At 41.0% G+C, this 22136-nt stretch overlaps 2 protein-coding genes across 5 annotated transcripts in view; one reads left to right on the top strand and one right to left on the bottom strand.

The window, feature by feature from the left end:
* Nucleotides 1-4231, bottom strand: part of LOC121854709 (surfeit locus protein 6 homolog) — a 15850-nt gene extending 11619 nt beyond the window's left edge. The window contains exons 1-2 of one of the 2 annotated variants that reach the window (XM_042349446.1): nucleotides 4159-4231; nucleotides 477-900 (exon numbers count right to left, since the gene is read on the bottom strand). In XM_042349446.1, the coding sequence (XP_042205380.1) occupies nucleotides 477-878 (402 nt within the window). In that variant the 5' untranslated portion in view covers nucleotides 879-900; nucleotides 4159-4231. Of the gene's footprint in view, nucleotides 1-476; nucleotides 901-4051 lie in introns of both variants that reach the window. The other variant, XM_042349445.1, reaches the window with a different exon arrangement.
* Nucleotides 4232-4427: 196 nt separating this feature from the next.
* LOC121854785 (dynein regulatory complex protein 1-like) lies at nucleotides 4428-21896 on the top strand. Of its 3 annotated transcripts, XM_042349562.1 has the most exons (15): nucleotides 4428-4515; nucleotides 4729-4869; nucleotides 5261-5393; nucleotides 9426-9630; nucleotides 9824-10017; nucleotides 10257-10469; nucleotides 11019-11189; nucleotides 11562-11744; nucleotides 11960-12113; nucleotides 13750-13898; nucleotides 14267-14358; nucleotides 19836-19897; nucleotides 20255-20318; nucleotides 21025-21203; nucleotides 21455-21896. In XM_042349562.1, exons 2-15 carry the CDS (start codon nucleotides 4760-4762, stop codon nucleotides 21544-21546), a joined length of 2001 nt encoding a protein of 666 aa, XP_042205496.1. In that variant the 5' UTR covers nucleotides 4428-4515; nucleotides 4729-4759; the 3' UTR covers nucleotides 21547-21896. The 3 variants fall into 3 exon arrangements, with proteins under 3 accessions (XP_042205496.1, XP_042205498.1, XP_042205497.1); XM_042349563.1 differs by lacking the exons at nucleotides 4428-4515; nucleotides 4729-4869 and adding an exon at nucleotides 4876-5033; XM_042349564.1 differs by lacking the exons at nucleotides 20255-20318; nucleotides 21455-21896 and having other exon boundaries at nucleotides 21025-21190.
* The last annotated feature ends 240 nt before the right edge of the window (nucleotides 21897-22136 follow it).

Here is a 22136-nt window from a genome sequence, read left to right as displayed (position 1 = left end):
ATATATATATATATGTATATATATATATATATATATATATATATATATATATATATATATATATATATATATATATATATATATATATATATATATATATATATATATATATATATATATATACACACACACACTAAAGGTACAATATTATTTTCCTTATATGAACACCATCTATTGGTTGGATGCCAAACTTTGCTAAGGCCTTTACTCTACATTCTTTGGGTTACATGTAGCTGTTACCAACTGCAGCAAGCACTCCACTAAGGCGATGGCAGAATAGGTGGCCTTGACCTATCAGTCTGCAAATATACATACAGTATACAGTACTGTACTGTTACTCATACTTACCCCACCCTATTCTTGCAAAATGACCTCAATAATGTTCTCAAATTGGAGATGTAATGTAGTTATCGTAACAAGCAATTATGGAACCAACTCAATTTCAAGAAACAATGCACATGTGTCACAGTACTTACTTGTGGCCAATCAGTCATGTCAGCAATACATCCACTATCTATGCTCTCAGCCACATCTTCACTCCCACCATTTAACTTTGGCTGGTTACCTTTTTCTCTCTCTTCCACAATTTTCTTATCCTTTTTCTTTTTCTTTTTTTTATGAGGTTCACTGGGTACAAGATATTCACTAACACCTTCATTTTCTTCTACATCCATTTCCAGACTTTTATGTTTACGTTTCTTTTGTTTTTTCTTTACCATAAAAGTGCTATCATCACCATTTTCTACCTTAGTGTCTGAATTCTCTATTATCACATCACTTATGGTCATATCATTCAAGTGACGTCTTTTCTTTTTGGATTTGCGCACATCAACCATTGAGGTGCTGCTGCTGCTAGTACATACCACATCCTCTGTCATTATTCACAATTCTTCACACTACCTGTGGAAGAAAAATATTTCAAGGGTTTAAAAGATCTTATAAATAATATTAGATATATAATGGAATAAAAATTGTTAGTGCAGTACTAAAATAATGGACTGATACTCTTAATGAATGACTTGGTGATCAACAATATGCTTCCACCATAATTGCTCTACTGCTATCCTGTAATTCCTCACACTCAATCCATTAATCAATGGACAGCAACAGTGACACCCAAACAAGAGGCCTTGATATTTTCAAAGAATTTGACTATTAACAAAAGTGTTCCTTTGGCCTTGCCTTCTTTGCCCCCTTAAAATCATCTTTATCCAGCTGCAGTACCCATAGTTCAGGTCTTCTGGATCCTTCCCCTGAACATCACTATTAATGCTGGTATTCCTCAAGGTTCTGAACAATCACTATCTCTTTCCTTATTAGACTTTAATGATCTTTTAGTGACAACTCTTTTTAGGTTAGGTTAGGTCAGGGACGGGTTAGGTTAGCTTGGGTTAGGTCAGGTCCGATTGGGTTAGGTTAGGTTAGGTCGGGTTGGGTTAGGTCAGGTCGGGTTGGGTTGGGTTGGGTTAGGTCAGGGACGGGTTAGGTTAGGTTGGGTTAGGTCAGGTCCGATTGGGTTAGGTTGGGTTAGGTCAGGTCAGGTTGGACTAAAGATATCTTTGTAGTCCGCACGCTACAGTAGCACCAATTAACCACCCCAACATTATTTGGGGGAATAAGGTAAGGCAAGGTTAGCATTATGGTGGTTCATCTTTAGGTGAAATAAGCTGGATTCTTCAGATGATCCTAAATATTTTAATAGAGTGCTTGCTAATGTAAGAGCTCAATGGTTCATTCCTGGTAAAATAAATAACAGTTCAATTAAACTTGGTGCAGTTTCAATTCACTGGACTAAAGAGCATTTGTCTTCTTGCCAGGAGAGGAACATCTGGTGATACAACTGTGGTCGAGTCTACACTTATTTCTAGGAATTTACTCATAAATCATCGTCAAAATCTTCTTCTTCCTCTTTATTATGTTAATCAACAGACGAAAGCAAATATTCTCTACACTGTATCCCATCAGTGGGCAGGAACACGATACAGTGGGGAAATGTAGGTTTGGAAAAATATGTTGTAATTAACTCGTTGTGTGGTAACTCACATTCATGAAAATATATCTAAAAATATTTACCTTTATACGTAAACAAATACCGTAAAGGGGAAGAATTCACAACTTTGAAAAATTAAATCACCACACATCAACAGCAGGACAACTGCCTCCACACCAGCATAGCACCACAGCTTACCCCACATTGTATTTCAATTAAACATTAACAAGACCATTCTAAAAAGTTTTGAGAGAAAATTCCTATCCATAAGTAAAAGTTGTTTTCCTACAGTACAATGATATACCCGGTATATCTCCTAGCCATGTGCCAAGCTCTATCAATGGAAATAAAAGTATATTTTAACACTCTCAGCATTTATTTTACCTTTCTTTCCCATAAGGACAAAATTGGAAGTAAAGTCTGATTATGATAGTTAATGTATTATCCCCATAGCATCCGATCGCATCAAGAGAAAAGCAAATTAATCTACGACTCTCAACATGGGTTTACAAAGGGAAAATCTTGTCTAACAAATCTGCTAACGTTTTTTAGGAAAGTCTTCGAGGTAGTAGATAATGACGAAAATTACGATGTTATTTACTTAGACTTTGGCAAAGCATTTGACAGAGTACCGCATCAGAGGCTTCTGAGAAAAATTAAGGCTCATGGTATCGAGGGGATAAAATAAAATCATGGCTCACCGATAGAATGCAGAGGGTCAGCGTAGATGGTGTTAAATCTGAGTGGGGCTGTGTAACCAGTGGGGTTCCCCAGGGGTCAGTACTAGGCCCACTCTTGTTCATAATCTACATAAACGATCTAGATACTGGGATCAGCAGTGACATAAGCAAGTTTGCGGATGACACCAAAATAGGGTGGCAATTAATTCAGGGCAGGATGCAAATGCATTACAGGAGGATCTAAATAAACTGCAGGGGTGGTCTGAAAAATGGCAAATGAAATTCAACACCAGCAAGTGCAGCGTACTTAATATTGGAAGAACAAATACTTATAATGTATACAGCCTTAACAACATCAACCTAGAGAAGTCGACTTGTGAAAGAGACCTAGGGGTACTTGTAAGCCCGGACCTACGGCCTAGAAAACAGTGCGTTAATGTTCGAAATAAGGCAAACAGAGTATTGGGTTTTATATCTAGAAGTGTAAGTAACATGAGTGCAGAGGTCTTATTGCAACTATATATTGCGCTTGTCAGGCCGCGCCTCGATTATGCTGTTCAGCTCTGGTGCCCCTATTAGAGAATGGATATCAATTCACTGGAGTCGGTGCAGCGAAGAATGACAAAAATGATTCCGGGACTTAGAAACCTTCCATATCAAGATAGGTTAAAGAACTAAACTTGCATTCCCTAGAAAGACGAAGAGTGCGGGGAGATATGATAGAAGTATTTAAGTGGGTGAAAGGAATCAATAAAGGAGATGTAGATAAAGTTCTTATAATATCCGAGCAGGATAGGACTCATAGCAACGGATTTAAGTTGGATAAGTTTAGGTTTAGGAGGGAGATAGGAAGAAACTGGTTCACAAATAGGGTGGTGGACGAGTGAAACAAGCTTAGCAACTTTGTAGTAAGTGCTGGAACGCTGGAAAGTTTTAAAAGGAGGCTGGATAGATTCATGGATGATAGAGTGGTAGTAACTCTCGACAGGAGCTGCCATGCACAGGCCAACCGGCCTATTGCAGACTCCTTATTTTCTTATACATATGTGATTATTTTCCCCAGTACTATCCAGCCACTTAACACTCGTCCCCATACAGTAAATGACTCACTCTGGTGACCTCACACCTTCTGTTACTGTTATATAAGACAGTTTTTAATAATAGTGACATGGGAAGACAGACATAAGGACCCTATGGTAATAAGTTTGCCAACGGAAACCTTGGATGAATACCAGTAACTAAATGATGGACTAATGTGAGCTTGTATGGTTAATTATATATCTATTTAATTACCTAAGGTAGCGGCGACAGTACAATATGATATATTCGGGCTTAATTTGGATAAAATCCGCCAACAATCTTGACTGCACTGTTTACTTACCTTATCTCCACAACACTGACCAGTACAACGATCTTTGACCTTTCCTGGATGACCTGCAGTCGATGTTTTCTTAATTTTGCCACATTGACGTAATATTTGTTAATTACCGCCTAAATGACGACAAACTACAGCGGAGGATCAACGTGGAGACAACCAGATCAAGTCGCACATGTGTACACCCGCCATGGTCACTCATAACAATACATACTTCTTCTAAACAGTCTTTAAAACAGAAAATATTATTACCTAATAATTAAAATTTAATTATTATTAACCTTTGTATAATAAAAACAGAATTATTAGAAAATTTTAATAATTTGGATTTGGTGGAGTTGTAGTAGTAGCGGACAGCCTAGCTCTGGGTTACCATGGCAACGGCGTCCTTCTTGCCACCAGTCAGCTCTCAAGGCCCTGACGTCTATTTTATATACTGTAGATAGCTAGATGTATCGAAAGATAGATAGGTATGTAGATAGATTCAGCATATAAAAGTACATCGACCGATCATTGGCGAAGTGGATAGAGTAAAAGTACATTCAGACTACTTTAATAGGAAATCATGGAATTATATTTTATAGTTAAGGAACGTGTTATTTCATATTTTATGCTTAACCAATGTGAAATATATATAATTATTTTTTTTATGCATATATCAGAAATTCGGTAATGGGTTTCAGATCTAACTGAGAGTAGAGGAACACAGTTACCATGGAGACGGCGTCGCTTACTGTCACTGCAGTGCCCGTAGAGAATAATATGACGCAGTTGGGACCGAAGGCAACAAAAATCAGAGAGAGGCTTCGTAGCAACATAGATGAGTTAGTATACAGCTGTTTTTAATCATTTGAAAGATTCAACCTAAACTTCACTGCCGTGTAGCACCATGTTGAGAGTCTATTGTTTCTGCGTGGGGATTCATCATTGCAAACATTATAATTCTTCCTCCGGTTTTCACTTTCGTCCAACTATCTCTTCTGGTCAGGTATGTTATGTTAAACATTGATGGAAAAATCTTACTAATAAACTTACAGGCATACCGAGGCAGTTATGTCATATTAGAGGAGTCATAATTATACTGAATTATTCTGTGTCGTGTTAATTTTGTATTTTGGTGGGAAATTTGTATCTTTGTTTTCTGTACCAAGCTGTAACTGGATCCAGTTAAGAAGAGACAGAGAGAGGACGTAAACTATGACTGGTTATTTACAGAGACGAGAACATGACGGTCAGCAGAGAGGACGCGGTGGTAGTACAAGCTACCCAGGCGGGCAAGAGTTTCATGCAGGCCCTACACCATCACGAACACAAGCTACATGCTCTAGTGAAGCATGGCTGTACCATGGTGAGTCTTGTTCCCTCCACACAATACACACCTTCCATACACCCTCCCACATACATACACACCTTCCATACACCCTCCCACATACATACACACCTTCCATACACCCTCCCACATGCATACACACCTTCCATACACCCTCCCACATACATACACACCTTCCATACACCCTCTCACATACATACACACCTTCCATACACCCTCCCACATACATACACACCTTCCATACACCCTCCCACATACATACACACCTTCCATACACCCTCCCCACATGCATACACACTTTCCATACACCCTCCACACAATACACACCTTCCATACACCCTCCCACATACATACACACCTTCCATACACCCTCCCACATACATACACACCTTCCATACACCCTCCCACATGCATACACACCTTCCATACACCCTCCCACATACATACACACCTTCCATACACCCTCTCACATACATACACACCTTCCATACACCCTCCCACATACATACACACCTTCCATACACCCTCCCACATACATACACACCTTCCATACACCCTCCCACATACATACACACCTTCCATACACCCTCCCACATACATACACACCTTCCATACACCCTCCCCATACACACCTCCACATACATACACACACCTTCCATACCCCTCCCCCTTACCATTTCCCACCCTCCCACATACACACACCTTCCATACACCCCTCCCCACATACACATACACACCTTCCCATACACCCCTCCCCACATCCATACAACACCCTTCCATACACCCTCCCCACATGTACACACCTTCACATACACCCTCCCACATGCATACACACACCTTCCATACCATTCTCCTCTACACACCTTCCATACACCCTCCCACATACATACACAACCTTCCTTCCATACCCCTCTCACATACATACACACCTTCCATACACCCTCTCACATACATACACACACCTTCCATACACCCTCCACATACATACACACCTTCCATACACCCTCTCACATACATACACACCTTCCATTACACCCTCCACATACATACACACCCTCCATACCCTCCCATACATACACCTTCCATACACCCTCTCACATACATACACACACCATACACCTCCCACATACCCACACACCCTCCATACACCCTCCCCACATACATACACACACACCTTCCATACACCCTCTCACATACATACACACCTTCCATACACCCTCCCACATACATACACACCTTCCATACACCCTCCCACATACATACACACCCTCCTCCATACCCCTCCCACATGCATACACACCTTCCTTACACCCTCTCACATACACATACACACCTTCCATACACCTCCCACATACATACACACCTTCCATACACCCTCCCACATGCATACACACTTTCCATACCCCCTCCCACATACATACACACCTTCCATACCACACCCTCCCCACATACATACACACACCTTCCATACACCCTCCCACATACATACACACCCTCCATACACCCTCCCACATGCATACCACACCTTCCATACACCCCTCTCTCACATACACACACCTTCCATACACCTCCCACATACATACACACCTTCCATACACCCTCCCACATGCATACACACTTTCCATACACCTCCCCATACATACACACCTTCCATACACCCTCCCACATACATACCTTCTATACACCCTCTCACATACATACACACCTTCCATACACCCTCCCCATACACACCTTCATACACCCTCCCACACATACACACCCCTTACACACCCTCCCTCCATACACACCTTCATACACCCTCCCACATGCATACACACACTCCCACATCCCACATACATACACACACCTTCCATACACCCTCCCATGCATACACACCTTCCATACACCCTCACATACATACACACCTTCCCATACACCCCTCCCCACATACACACTCTTCCATACACCCTCCCACATACATTCCATACACACACCTTCCATACACCTCCACATACATACACACCTTCCATACACCCTCTCACATACATACACACCTTCCATACACCCTCACATACACACCTTCATACACCCTCCCACATACATACACACCTTCCATACACCCTCCCACATGCATACACACTTTCCATCCCCACATGCCACACTTTCCCCACCTCCCCACATACATACACACCTTCCATACACCCTCCCACATACATACACCCTTCCATACACCCTCACATACATACACACACCCTTCCACACACCATACACACCTTCCATACACACCCATCCCACATGCATACACACCTTCATACACCCTCACACACACCTTCCATACACCCTCCCACACATACACACCTCCATACACCTCCCACATACACACACCTTCCATACACCCTCCCACATGCATACACACCTTCCATACACCCCTTCCATACACACATACATACACACCTTCCATACACCCTCCCACATCATACACACCTTCCATACACCCTCCCACATACATACACACCTTCCATATACACCCTCCCACATACATACACACCTTCCATACACCCTCCCACATACATACACACCTTCCATACACCCTCCCACATACATACACACCTTCCATACACCCTCCCACATACATACACACCCTCCTTACTCTCTCTCCTCCACACACAGTCTTAATTGTATATTTTCGTAGTCTATATACATTTCAAACTAATTATAAACATGTAAGATGATTTTACTAAATGGTATACGTATGTGGTGGTGGTGGTAGTGATACGTGGGAATGGTGAAAGTGAGATGGTGAATGGTGAGAAATGGAGAGAAATAACAGATTTTAGATTTGTATATTCTGTGTGTGGATGATGGTGGTAGTGGTGGTAGTGGTTGGTGGTGATGGTGTAACGGTGGGAAAGGAATAAAAATCCCTACCGCTGCGAACTATTGTAACGGTGGGAAAAAACCCTTACTTATATCTGTACCTGTTTTACTGTACTCTCTCTGTCTTAACTCTGACCTGTGGGAGTATGGCTCGAGGGTAAGACCTGTGGAAGACCCGTGGAACTGTAATTATGGTACCAAGATATGGGGAAGTAAATAAAGGTGATCACTGTAGGAAAATAATACCCCTAACGTGCAATAAAGATGGTTTATTACAAAAATGCTAGACTTCTGACTACTTCCGGAACACACAAATACCATGAGTAACACTCATGTACTTCTCATCAAGGTACAGTACATCTCTCGCAGCCACCATCACTTGGTGTGTCTTTTAAACAAGACACCACACTACCCTTATACCTCGTACACTGGAGTACCAACAATACGCTTCCTGTATACTTTTACTTTTACCCTCTTCACCACTGATAGGCTCGCTAGCCGCTTGGGCGATCGGTCACGTCTGATTATTTTTCCTTTTCTTTTATCCTCTTCACCAAAAGATCGGCGCGTTAGCCGCTTGGACAATCGGTCACGTCTCTGTTACGCACTGTTGGCAAGTACTGGGCATGCACCGGCTCCTGAATGTACCTGAACTCGCTCCAGTGTTGGCCAATTTTATTTTGAAAGAGCTCGCACTCGGTGCCGCCACGACACTTTCTGGTAGATTGTTCCAAGAGTTCACAACTCTTACTCCGAAAAAGTTTGCCCTCACAGTTTTCTGGACTTGCGGCTTCTTCAATCTTGAGCTGTGACCCCTTGTGGGGCGAGCGTCCGCCAGCTCCAAGTAAGGACACTCGACTGAGTAGTGCCCCCTGAGTTGCTTATAAACCTCTATTAGGTCACTCCTTGCTCGTCTGTAGTATAAGCTAGGCAAGTTCAGGTGCTCCAATCTCTCAGGGTAACTGAGGTGCCGAAGGGCAGGCACCAATTCTGGTGGCCCTCCTTTGAACATTTTTCAACCAACTGACAGTCCCTAGCATATCTCGGGGACCAGACGGGGTGACAGTACTCCAGATGGGGAAGCACTTCACTCTTGAAGATTGTTACGAGGGACGGACCGTCAGATATCTGAACGTGACCATGACAGTGGTAGTATGTGTGTGAAGATGGTAACACTATATGGTGGTGGCACAGGTGGGGAATGTGGAGGTGGCGGCGCTGAGTGGGGAGGTGAAGGCAGCGGTTGAGAGCGAGACGCGGAGGGACGCCTGGAAGAACACCCTGGAGGAGGACACCCGGAAGACGCAGGAGGCACTGAAACAGATCCACCAGTACTGGGAGAAGGTCGTCACACTCACTATCCCCGAGGACCTTTATGATGGTCTGTGTCAACTCAGAGGTTAGTAGTGTTGTGTTGGTTTACTCGTCCAGTTCTCTCATGTTACCTCCACCAATACCACTCTTTTCTCAGTCTCTTTCCTCACTCTTATAAGCCTCTCTCTCTCTCTCTCTCTCTCTCTCTTATTCACTTATTTGATTCCTTTCTGTTCTATTTCTCGTCTCCCCACATTCACTTTCCGTCCCTCCTACAGACTGGAGCCAAGAACTGACGGAGCAGAAGGTGTGGGTGATTGGGGCCCTGCGGGGGGAGCTTCGAGTTCTAGACGCCACCTACACGGAGGAGATGCTTCAACACGCTCACCAGAGGTCAGAACTCTTGAGGCGAATCACTGAACACGTCACAGAACTGCACCAAGCTTACCGCCACTCACTCAGAGAAGTCCAGGTGAGGATAGAAAGAAAGAGAGACTGGAGAGATTTCACGTTTATACTAGGATAAGACGGATGACAAGACAAATGTTTGGTAACTTTGGTGGTTACTATGGGAAACCTTTGCTGTGTAGTAGTGTGACTATAGCCTACCTGATGATGACGGTGAATAAACACTGTTGTATTAGGACGTAGCTGAATAAACGCTTGGTGTAGCAGGGTACAGTATGTGTAAATAAATGTTTGTTGTCTCAGGGTGTAGAGGACAAGGAGAGGGCGGAGCTGGTGGAGTACTACGGGCGGGTGTGGGACGAGGCGGTGACGGAACTGAACCAAAAGCTTCAAGACCTCCTACACGACCGCCTCAACAACCGAACCTCCCGCATGGAGCAGATCATCGAGCTCAAGCTTCATGGTGCCGCTCCCCACACTGCTATCAAGGACAAACTCGACTCAGATATCGAGAAGGTCAGTGATTAGAGATAACTGAAGATAGGCACTTAATGTTGACCCTTTAAGGAAGCGATAAGGATTAATTAAGTATTACAGTATATACTTGTTATATTGTACTACCGCTGTGGACTGCGATATCTCATTTCAAAACGTGCTAAAGGGGAATCTTTGTATCAGATACAGATTAGAGGCTTCAAAATTGGGACACAGAGTAAGGCAATAAGTGGGGTGACGAATAGAGAAAGCAACACAACGGTTGAGGTATCTGATAGGACAACAAATGAATCAGTGGAGTAAAAGACGACGCTAAAACACATTGGGCAACATTTAAAATAACGAGTCAGTTAAAAGATGAGTAATATTTCTGGAACTAACCCCCTGAATACGATAAATTAACCCACTTATAGTACAATGTTATCGTACTCAAGGATATCATTGTACTCGAGGGGCTGTCATCGTAATCAAGTGGGTTAAGTCATCGTACTGAAGAGGATATAATTAGATATTTTACTATGTTATTTTACTGTACTTATAGGGTTAAGCCTGGACATAAATCGTGTACAGGTACTGGTGGAGGTGATGAGGATGAAGGCGGCGCAGCAGGTGGAGGAGAGTCAGCTACGGTACAGCCAGCAGGTACTACAACAGCAGTACAGGGAGACGACCGCCATGGTGAGCGAGGCCAGACGTACACTCAACGCCATCACACCAACACTCAACAACTACAGGAGGAAGGTAACTCTCCAGAAACGTATACAGTAAAGTCCTATGTTATGACTTAAAGGAAAATTATTCACTGATTACTAAAACATATTAAGTGATCCATGCACTTTTCATAATATTGAGATTTCATATTATTATAATACTAAAAAAATAACAGTTAGTTACATATCTCTCGTAATAAACATTTGCTTTTAATAATTTTTCATACGGAGAACTCGACCGGTCTTATCGATATACTATTTACCATTGTTTGTATACCTGCAGTCTAAAATACTTTGCCTATATACTGTATATAGTACATGTCTAATCAATGTATATCTATCTATCTATCTGTCTATCTATCTATCTATCTATCTATCTATCTAAATCGTCATCAACTGTCAGGCAGAGGCAGCGAAGGAGAGACGTGTCGCGCAAGAACAGGCAAAGCTGCGGGAGGCGGGAAGGATGCGGGAACTGAACCAACAGTACCGCAAGCGTCTGGCCAACAACTCCGCTTTCTTCAGCCAACAAACACAAGGCCTCTCTCAAATGCACTACCAGAAGCTCCACGAACTAGTAATGGAGGTTAGTACTTTATTCTCACAATCACTTTTTTCACCAAATCACTGTCTCATATTTTTTATGGGAATGTTTTGATGGGGTTAAAAAAATATCCTCAATGAAATAAAAATCGGTAGTACAGTAAATAAATATGCAAGCTAAATAAGTTAATGTAGTTTAGGGTGTTTAATCATCATGTGAAATAAGCTGGGGAGTCTTTATCTTCACGTGTGCGTCAGGTGGTGGAGACCGAGAGAGCCATTCAGCACAGTGTGTTAGCGCGGGAGTGGGTAGAGCCAGACCTAACCACCCTGAGCGACCTGGCGCCAGCACCCAATCCCCGCCAAACACATGCCCTCGCCGCCGCCACCAAGATACTCCAGCCCTCCCAAGGTCACACTTATTCTGTTATCAGATAACAGTGCCGGATTAACCATGAGGCACTTGAGGCACTGGCCTCAGGCCTCAGGCCTCCCGACTCTAAGGGGCCCCCAAATCCAAACATTCTCGAAGTTGAAGCATATAAAACATGATTTAGTTTAACAAATTTATTGGCAGAGCTTGTAGTACAGTTTGCCTATTCTGAGTAATTCAGTCAGGTCTTGACACTGAGGGTGGTATCACTTCTCACTGCCACGCAGGACAGAGGTTCGTACACAAAGAGATGCATCATATTCATTAACAGCTATAAATGTATAGAGGTCAGATTCATATGGGTAATGTCACTGTTCACTGCCATGCAGGACAGAGGTTCGTACACAAAGAGATGCATCATATTCATTGACAGTACATATGCATATATGTACACACACACACACACATATACATACATATACACATATACATACACATATACATGTGCATATATATACACATATGCACACATACACACATACATACATACATATACGTCGGTCAGATTCATGTGGGTAATGTCACTCTTCACTGTCCTAGCAATTTTCTGTCTCTTATGAACATTGAATGTGTTATTTTGCAGAAGCTTAATATTGATGAAATCATTGATAAATTTTGGTATATTTTGTTCTTGCTATATATATATATATATATATATATATATATATATATATATATATATATATATATATATATATATATATATATATATATATATATATATATATATATATATATATATATATACCTTGAGGGTAGGGAGCCCCAAGTTGATCTGTGCCTCAGGCCCCTATTAGGCTTAATCCGGCCCTGTGTTATCTCATACTAATATACGTAAATTACTTTTTCTCTTGTGTTTCAGCTAGTGGAAAGACAAATTAGTCATTATACACAGGGCCGGATTCAGGAGTGGGCAAAGTGGGCAGCTGCCCAAGGGCCTCCACAGTCTGGGGGCCTCCACATATTACAATATTTTATTTATTTGTTTATTCACTTTTATTATTTTTATTTTCATTCTTTAAAATTCATGGGAATTTGTACACTATCAATAAATATACAGTTAATTAAAATTTCTCAATGTTCTAATTTCCTCAATATAACTGCATATGGCTTCAAAATTCTCCAAAGAAGTGTTCAAATTTCAAAATTTTCCCAGGGGGCTTACAGCGCCCCCCGGAACTCCCAGATGTTTAGGCTCGCTTCACTCGCCACCCCACCTCTTGGGTAGTTATAATGAGGGGGGCCTCCACAAAGAGGCTGCCCATGGGCCTCCACAGGTCTAAATCCGGCACTGATTATACAGTGGCAAAGAAAGTTCTCGAATCTACATACTGTACCGGTAATAGTTAAAGAAGCCATTGCTGTTTTAGTCCTTACATGTTATAAGAAGCATTGTGTAAACACCATCGTCATTTCCTGTTGTCAAACGTCTCTGATTAAACCTCTTCATTACTGAACGTCACTAGTGAAACAGATTGTTGCATTAAATATTGATGTAAACTATGACTTGTATTAACATAACCAAACTCATCAGGCAACGTTAGGGTGTTTAATCATCAGGTAAAATAAGGTAGGGGCTAATCTTCATGTGGTCCATAACACTCTTTTCCAGCAGATGGTTCAGTGGACGGATTTGAGGGAAGCCTGAGCGTGGACGAGCAGTTCCTCACCAGCCTGGCGGAGGAGGCCGTCTTCCTCATCAACACCGACACCTCACACCTCACACAACACGGTCCCCTCCTCATACTCGAGCACATCTTCTGGGTTTGTCTTACATCCTTGAAGTTCTGTTCCTTATAAGTGTATTTCTCTTTGTGCCTTCGGACATTATTATCTGCATTACACTTAGATTTATTTTGTATTTGAAACTGTATTATCAACCATGTACCATTTAGTATCAGGAACTCTGCGTTCTTTGATATCTCTGCAGCACAAGCCTCTTTCCCTGTGGCTCAGTAAAACCTACCGCGCCTCTCAACGGGAGACGTAACCCTTCCTGACCTACCCTGTGACCCCTTTAAAATAGGCATGTAACCTCCCTGGCCAACTACACTCCCTACAGGAGCTTCCTAGATCTAATCTCTCCAATAAGAGATGGGAATCATTCCTTGACCAACCTTGTCTTCCTGCAGGAGATAGGTATCCACACAGAGGCAGATGTGCTGCGTCTGCTGCGTGTGGCCAGGCGTTACATCTCCCAGCGTCCTCCTGGGTCACGTGGCAGGTACAAAATATGCTGTTTTCTGAATGTTATTAACACTGAGATATTATAGAAAAAATTGTGAAGTCTACTGACTGTAACACCTATTTAAGATGTTGACAAAACTTATTAAGGAGTCTATGCATAATTAAGACTCGATATCACCAAATATGTTAAAATAGAAGAAGTCAAAGGAGACGATACTACAACCAAGGGCAGGTCCTGGGGGCCCTGACCCCCCTCTTTTCATCAGAAAATTCTAATATTTTTTTATTTAATGCAGTATTGTACTCAAACATTTTTGAATAGTAAAAAGTAATTACTATTGACCTCAGAATATCTCCTAATATCAAGTGCACTTGGTTTCAAAATGGCCTCAAAATACCCATAATATTGGTCAGATTTTAAAAAATATCTGGGGGGCTTACAGAGGCCCCCCCCCCCAAAAAAAAGAAAAAGCTGGGTAGGTTCTCTCTGCTCGCTATATTCCCCAACCCAAAACTTCTTGGATCCCCCCTTTTGATATTCCTGGATCCGCCCCTGACAACACAACAATCAATTTAGGCACAATGTATTTGCAGTTTGATATCATGGTACAGAACCTAACCTAGCCTAACCTTGCCTGGTTTGTTTAAGACTGTTGTGACAGAACCGAGTGTGAGTTCTTTCCAAATCAGACTTGACCAACACAGATACATTCTGAATTGAATTGAAACAGTTTATTTAGCCAGAAGAACACAGATACAGAGTGGATAATAATAACAATATTAACATGGCTGAGTCAGTTGAGAACCTGAGCTCTCTTTGAGGCACCTGATATATACTATACATTTATCTCAAGGAAGTATTATGTAACATTTAATATCATCTGGAATAGTACAATAGCATGGTGGTGATAAGAACATCTCATGTTGTTACCACGGTTATCACTTCAATATGTATTTATTTTATTGATTTATTTTATTTTTTTAGTTTATTATATATACTATATATATGTATATATATATATAAATATAAATATATATATATATATATATATATATATATATATATATATATATATATATATATATATATATATATATATATATATATATATATATATATATATATATATATACACATACATAGAGTGGAATTTAAAAACATAAGTATAATGGGGGAGCAGTACAACCTGGGTTGTACAGTAATAAGGTTGAACAAGAGGACAGAGCTGTCAGGATTATGTCTAGTTGGCAATTATGTTTATTGCAATGGTAATTACTTATTTATTTACATGATAATTTCCGATAAAACGGTTTTGATGGTACAATAAAAGCAGGTACTGTAAATATAGTAAGTGTTACAAGAAATATTAATACTTCGACAATAGATATTTTTTAAGAGATGATTTAAAGGAAGGGAGCGTAGTCTTTGCTCGGATGGGTGGGGGTAAGTTGTTCCACACCTTCACACCGTGATATTTTATGGAGGTCTGGGACTGAGAGGAGCGCATGGGGGGTGGTCTTAGTAGCTCTGGGTGCCTTAAGTTGTATCTCTGATTATTCCGGAACTGGAAGTAATTATTGTCAAGCAAGTGATTGATAGATTTGTAAACAAAGAGGGCACAGCAGTAGGTGTTAATATCTTCGAATTTTAAAATTTTCAATATAGCAAATTTTTCGTTTGTGTGATCTGTTTTTTTTTTCAAGTAGGTCATTGTCCGTACAACTCTCTTTTGTGAAGTAACCAGAGATTGTGTTTTTGAAGAGCCAGAGGCCCCCCCCATAGTGTGTGACAGTGTGTCAGGTGTTGGCAAACAAGATCATGATAGATTTCATTCATTGCTGTGAGAGTGAGTGACTGTCGAGTGTGATACATGATACCGCACTGTTTATTGATTTTACTGTGAATGGCTTGTATGTGGTTCTCCAGTTAAGTTTCTCATCAACAATAACTCCCAGGAATTTAGAATTTTGTTCGCGTTTGAGGACTATATTACTAAGGTACAGGGGGTCCAGGTCTGGGGGTAAGATTTTCCTTCTGTGAAAGATCGTGTAGTGAGTTTTCTCAAGGTTTAAGGTCAGTTTATTACGTATTACCCAGGTCCTGACTTTAGTTAATTCAGTGTTCATAGTTCTCATCAAGGAATGGAGATCTGAGTTGCTGGCATAGAGATTACAATCGTCTGCAAATAAGTTGTATTTTATGAGTGAGTTGGCGTGGACTATGTCGTTTATGTACAACAAAAACAGTAGTGGACCGAGAATGGAACCTTGTGGGACTCCATCCAAGATTGGCGAGGAGTCAGATTGGTGGTTATTATAGCAGACATACTGCATCCTGTGGGACAGGACCCTAACGCCGTAATGTTCAAGCTTTGAAAGGAGGATGGCATGGTCAACAGTAGCGAAGGCTTTAGAGAGGTCCAAGAATATACCGACTGTGAAGTGGCTGTCATCAAAGGAATTTAAGATGTCATTAGTAAAGGATAGCAGAGCACTCTCAGTCGACCTTCTAGCTCTAAATCCAAACTGGGAGTCTGTAAAGATGTTATTGGCATTGCAGAAGGATTTTAGTCTCTTACATGCTAGCTTTTCCAGTATCTTATTCAAGACTGGGAGGACTGATATGGGGCGGTAGTTCTTGAAGAGACCTTTGTCCCCAGATTTTTTATATGCCGGGTGAACTTTAGCAATTTTCATTTTATCAGGAAAGACACCACTAGTGAAGAAGGAGTTACAAATGTGTAGAACAGGTAGTAATAAGTGGGCCACTTTTTTAATGATGCTCATTGGCATATTGTCTTCGCCTGCTGCTGCATCTTTGGACATTTTTATGATGGCCAGTAATTCATCTGCTGTGACAGGGGATAAGAACAGCTCATTTTGCTATCTGTTTTGCAGGTAGGCTGTAAATTCCTCATGGTGATCAGGGATGCTCTCTGCAAGATTTTTGCCAACATTAATAAAATATTCATTGAAGTGGTTGGCAATGGGGGAGGATTCCGTTACAACTGAATCATTTATCATAAAAGCTGAGTGGGGGGCCGAAGGTTGAGTGTTCCTGTTCTGAATAGAATTTATGACATTCCAGGTTTTCTTACTGTCGCCTGATGCTGACTGGAGCTTTTTTGTATAATAGTTACGTCTGGCATTTCTAACTGCTTGATAAACTCTATTTCTGATACTTCCTTAAGCATCACCGAAAGTTATGGGTCTTTTTGCATATTTCCTTTGGAGTTTGTGTTTTTCCTTTATCATTATCTTAATTTCGCTTGTGATATAGGGTTTGGAAATGGATACAGTTTTCACTGACTTAGTCTTGAGCGGGAAGCATTTATCAAAGCAAGCACTGAAGATGCTAGAGAAGTTACAGCTGTTCACGTTAGGGTTGTCGGAGGCATAGACAAGATCCCAGTTAGCATTCATTAGGTTGTTTTCAAAAAGGAGCATGTTGTCGGCGCAGTAGTCTCTGTATTGGATTGAGACTCTACTAGACCTTTCAGGTCTTGTGGCTGTTTTATACATGGCAAAAACTGGGAAGTGATCTGAGATATTGTTATAAATAATTCCACTTGCTAGGTTGTTAGGAGTGTTGTTAGTCCAGATATGATCTATCACAGTGGCAGAGGTGGCAGTTACTCTAGTGGGTTTAGTTATAGTGTTGAAGAAGAGTTTAGAATGACAGGTAGCAAGGTCTAATACTGAGGTGTCGGTTTCTGATTTTAATAGATCAAGGTTGAAATCACCTGTGATGTAGCAGTCTTTCCTCTCTGAACTTATGATAGAGATAAGCTCCGAAAATTTATCAAGAAAATTCCTTACATTAGTGTGGGGTCTTCTGTAGATTATCCCTACTAGGATATTTCGTGTGTCGTTACGTAATTCAATGAAAACACTCTCCATGTACTCCTCCTGAACCTTTAAATCATCTCTTACAGAAGTGTTATACTTGATATCAACATATAGGGCGACACCACCACTGTGTCGTGACGTGTTGACGCAGTGTCTATTATAATTAGGAATGTTATACAAATGGTCAATATCGTTAGTGAGTTTGGTCTCACAGAATCCAATTACATCAAATTTGTGGGCAATAGAAGATAAAAACGGATCTACAAAGGTATCTAGATGAAGGGGAATACTGCTGATGTTATGGCTAATCAAGGAGAAGGAATGAGGTAGGAGGAAACTAGAACTAAACTCAGGAGAGTCAGGAAAGTGATAGTTACAGTTTGGGTTGGTGTAACCCAGTGAGTTATGCAGAAAAGCATCAGGATCGATATGAGGGAGTATTGTGCGTAACAGAGATGTGACCGACCGCCCAATCGGGTAACGAGCAAATCAGTGGCGAAGAGGATAAAAGTAAAACACTAAAATACGGCGTTGCGGAATGAGGTGTAAATATTCCATAGACTTCTTGCGTAAGTCAAATTTGAGGTCTGGGTCCGGCCTAGGGTTTCCTGTTTTGGGGGTTTCTTAGCATCCCGGGATTCTGGGACAAACCAGGATATTTCCCGGGATCCCGGGATTTCCCGCATCAGGTGATATTTGTACTAACTAATGCTGTATACTAACCCTATACTTCATTAGTGTAGTATCTGTAGATTATTTCTTAGGCAATTGATTTGATAAATTATATTACACTGAAGCAAAGTTCTCTTTATTAACTTGCATACTGGTGTAAAAATAGGTACACAATATGATTAAACAAGCAAATTTTTAATTAATCTCATTCCGTTAGCCACAAAAGAAACTCACAGACATTTGGAATGGCATTCAAAGTTAGCTATTCTACAAAAACCTCTCTCTCTCTCTCTCTCTCTCTCTCTCTCTCTCTCTTTCATGCGTTTTTGTATTTTAAATAGTGCAAATCAGAGATAAGGAATAACAATAAGCATCCCGGGATTTGAACCAAATTCCCGGGAAAAAAAACATAACCACTTACGCCCAAGATCCAGGGAAGGAAACCCTAGTCCGGCTCTAACATCAAGACATACCTAGTCCCTTTGGTCCCTGTTCACCTAGCAGTAAAGCAGGTACCTGCTGTAAATCGAAAGTTGCGAATTCGTATTCAGGGACAAGTTGTTGGAGCTTCCAATAACTTGCTTAGACATAAACCGTTGACTCTTCAGGCTTCTACGCCCTTGACTCTTCAGGCTTCTACGCCCTTGACTCTTCAGGCTTCTACGCCCTTGACTCTTCAGGCTTCTACGCCATTAACTCATGAGACATAAGGCAAGCATGAACTGAGCATGCTTCCCTGTTGGGCGCTGTAAACGCTTCTGCGCCTCACCTTACACAAGGATGTTGGGGGGTGCCCCCACCCTCCCCCCCCAAAAAATAATACTATCTCATTTAAAAAGGTTCATGAGAGTATGGTTTACTTTTACTGGATGTAACTTTGTACTACGGCTTAAGGCAGTCAGCTAGAATTACGACTACACCACTAAGTAGGAAAAAATAAAGTACGAACTTTTGATAATCCAGGTCCATAATTTCCACTGTCTTGCTTTCCAGAGGAAGAGAGGAAGAGGAGAGGGAGGAGGAGGAGGAGGAAGCTATTGGCGGCAGGTGGCGTGGTGAGTGTTATTTAGTCATCCTGGAGTAAGGAGTTGATAGAGATAAATTTCATTCAGTAAAATTATTGTCAATACACGTTGACACTGATTCAGTCTGGCTGGTGTTCATATTATCTTCACCTTATATAGCAGCACTTTATTTACCACACACACGACAAGGAAAATTACAATGTACACACCAGTCAATAAAAACACCGTGAACTTAATTAATATATCATTATATACATTATATGTGTGAATGATAAAAAATTAAAACACCTTGAGATATTGTAAACTTGATTATATAGAAGTTATATAATTCATGAAACTCTTCGTAATGTTAGCGATGATGACCTATGATTTTTTTTCGTGTTTCAGAAAGCGACCGACTCTTTACTCCCGCGGACACGTTGAATGTTCTAATAACTTTTTGTAATGCCAGGTGAATGTGTATGTTATGTGTACATGTATATTTACGTATGCACGTATATGTACAGTATCTAAAATAACTATCTGTGCATACTTTGTGGGAAACAATATGAGACCCTGGACGATAAATTTTGGTATATGAGGGCTATCACTAGTCACACGTAAAATTTCACTCGTCTCCGCAAGGTGGATAGCCCACCTGCTGTTAACATCCTCCTCTATTTCCCACTTCTGAACTTTACCTTATACTGTACCCTTCTTGCACCCTCAGAGCTAATGCTCTCTTCTCTCTGTATCACCGACCGACGTAAAATTTCGGAACAAATCGACCCTCACCTGCACAGATAGTTGTTTTAGCTACTGTACGCGTTTGTGTAAATGTTTTCATATGCATAAGTATAAGGGTTTTGACTATTTTATTATAAAAGTAGAACGGATCATCTGAAGAATCTCCACCCCAGCTTATTTCACCTAAAGATTAACCACCCCAACGCTAATCTAACCTAACCTAATCTAATCTCATCCTCCAAAATAACGTTAGGGTGGTTAATCTTTAGGAGAATATATAATTTACATATAATTTACATTCACTCCTAGAGTGAATCCCGTAAAATAATTAAGACTCACTACAGTTGTTTGGTCCCTCTGTGGTCATCGAATAGCCTATACAGTACTATCCGCCTTGTATCTCACCTCGATGTTTTAACTCCCCGCCTCAGAAAATCTGGGGAGGAAGGAAGTGTTGGGGCAGCTGATGTAGACGAGGAGGGCCCTTTGTACGCCCAAGAAGGAGAGGAGGCCGCCCGCTGGTCCTCCTTCCTCAACAACTTCTGCAAGAGGATTAGGGTGTGGACGGCCACCAGAGACGCTCTCACTCAGTACCGCGACGTGCTTATAGGTGGGTTGAGGTGTTGATTATATATATATATATATATATATATATATATATATATATATATATATATATATATATATATATATATATATATATATAGTAATCATTAAAATCTGATATACGCCCAAGAGAACCTTACGAAATAAGGTTAAGTACATTATTAATGAACTTCGACCACAAAGACACTCCCTAACATGCACCTGTGGTCACTCAGCCTCTACTGTGATTAACCTTCTTAATTATTCCTCCGTCAGGTCGGCTGGAGGAGATGCGTAAGGTGGATCGTCTTCGTCGGGAGAACGCAGAGCTCAGGTTTCTCCTGCAGGGTGTTGTGAACGATCTGTAACCTGGGGCCTAGCTACTGCTTGGGTGCTTCCTGTGCCATTTCATCAGTGACAAATTTTTCGGGTTTTACTGGAATTCTTATCAGTTAATCATGACTGTTCCCACCAATTGTTTGATATATGTTGCTATTGTTATAAAAACTGTAATTTACTTCGTATTGCAACAGCTCTGGTCATGCTTTGGATGATAATAACGCCAGTGAATTTCCTCTTCGTTTTAAAGGCTTGTTGAATAATTAATGCACATTTGCTTTTCGTTTGTCTGCACAATAATATTATCTTCTGTCGATTGTTATGATGATTACTGCGATAACAGAAACATAAACAAATACATAATAAATATCAAAATGTTCATCTTTTTCCCAGCCCTGGTCTTAATTTGGATTACGCACACACACACACTGGTTGATTTGTCAAGAACGTTGCTGAGATCAATATACTTATTGTTACGTTATCCTTTTCACCAACGATCGGCTTGTCAGCTGCGTGAGCGGTCGATTACGTCTCTGTTATGCAATGTTGGCAAGTACTCTTCTGGTTCAGTATGTATCTGTACCTACGGGGAAGCACCTCGCTCTTGAAGATTGAATAG

This window comes from Homarus americanus, unplaced genomic scaffold (genome assembly GCF_018991925.1).
Source record: "Homarus americanus isolate GMGI-L3 unplaced genomic scaffold, GMGI_Hamer_2.0 scaffold53233, whole genome shotgun sequence".
Classification (NCBI taxonomy): domain Eukaryota; kingdom Metazoa; phylum Arthropoda; class Malacostraca; order Decapoda; family Nephropidae; genus Homarus; species Homarus americanus.
This window is presented reverse-complemented; position numbering and strand designations above follow the sequence as displayed.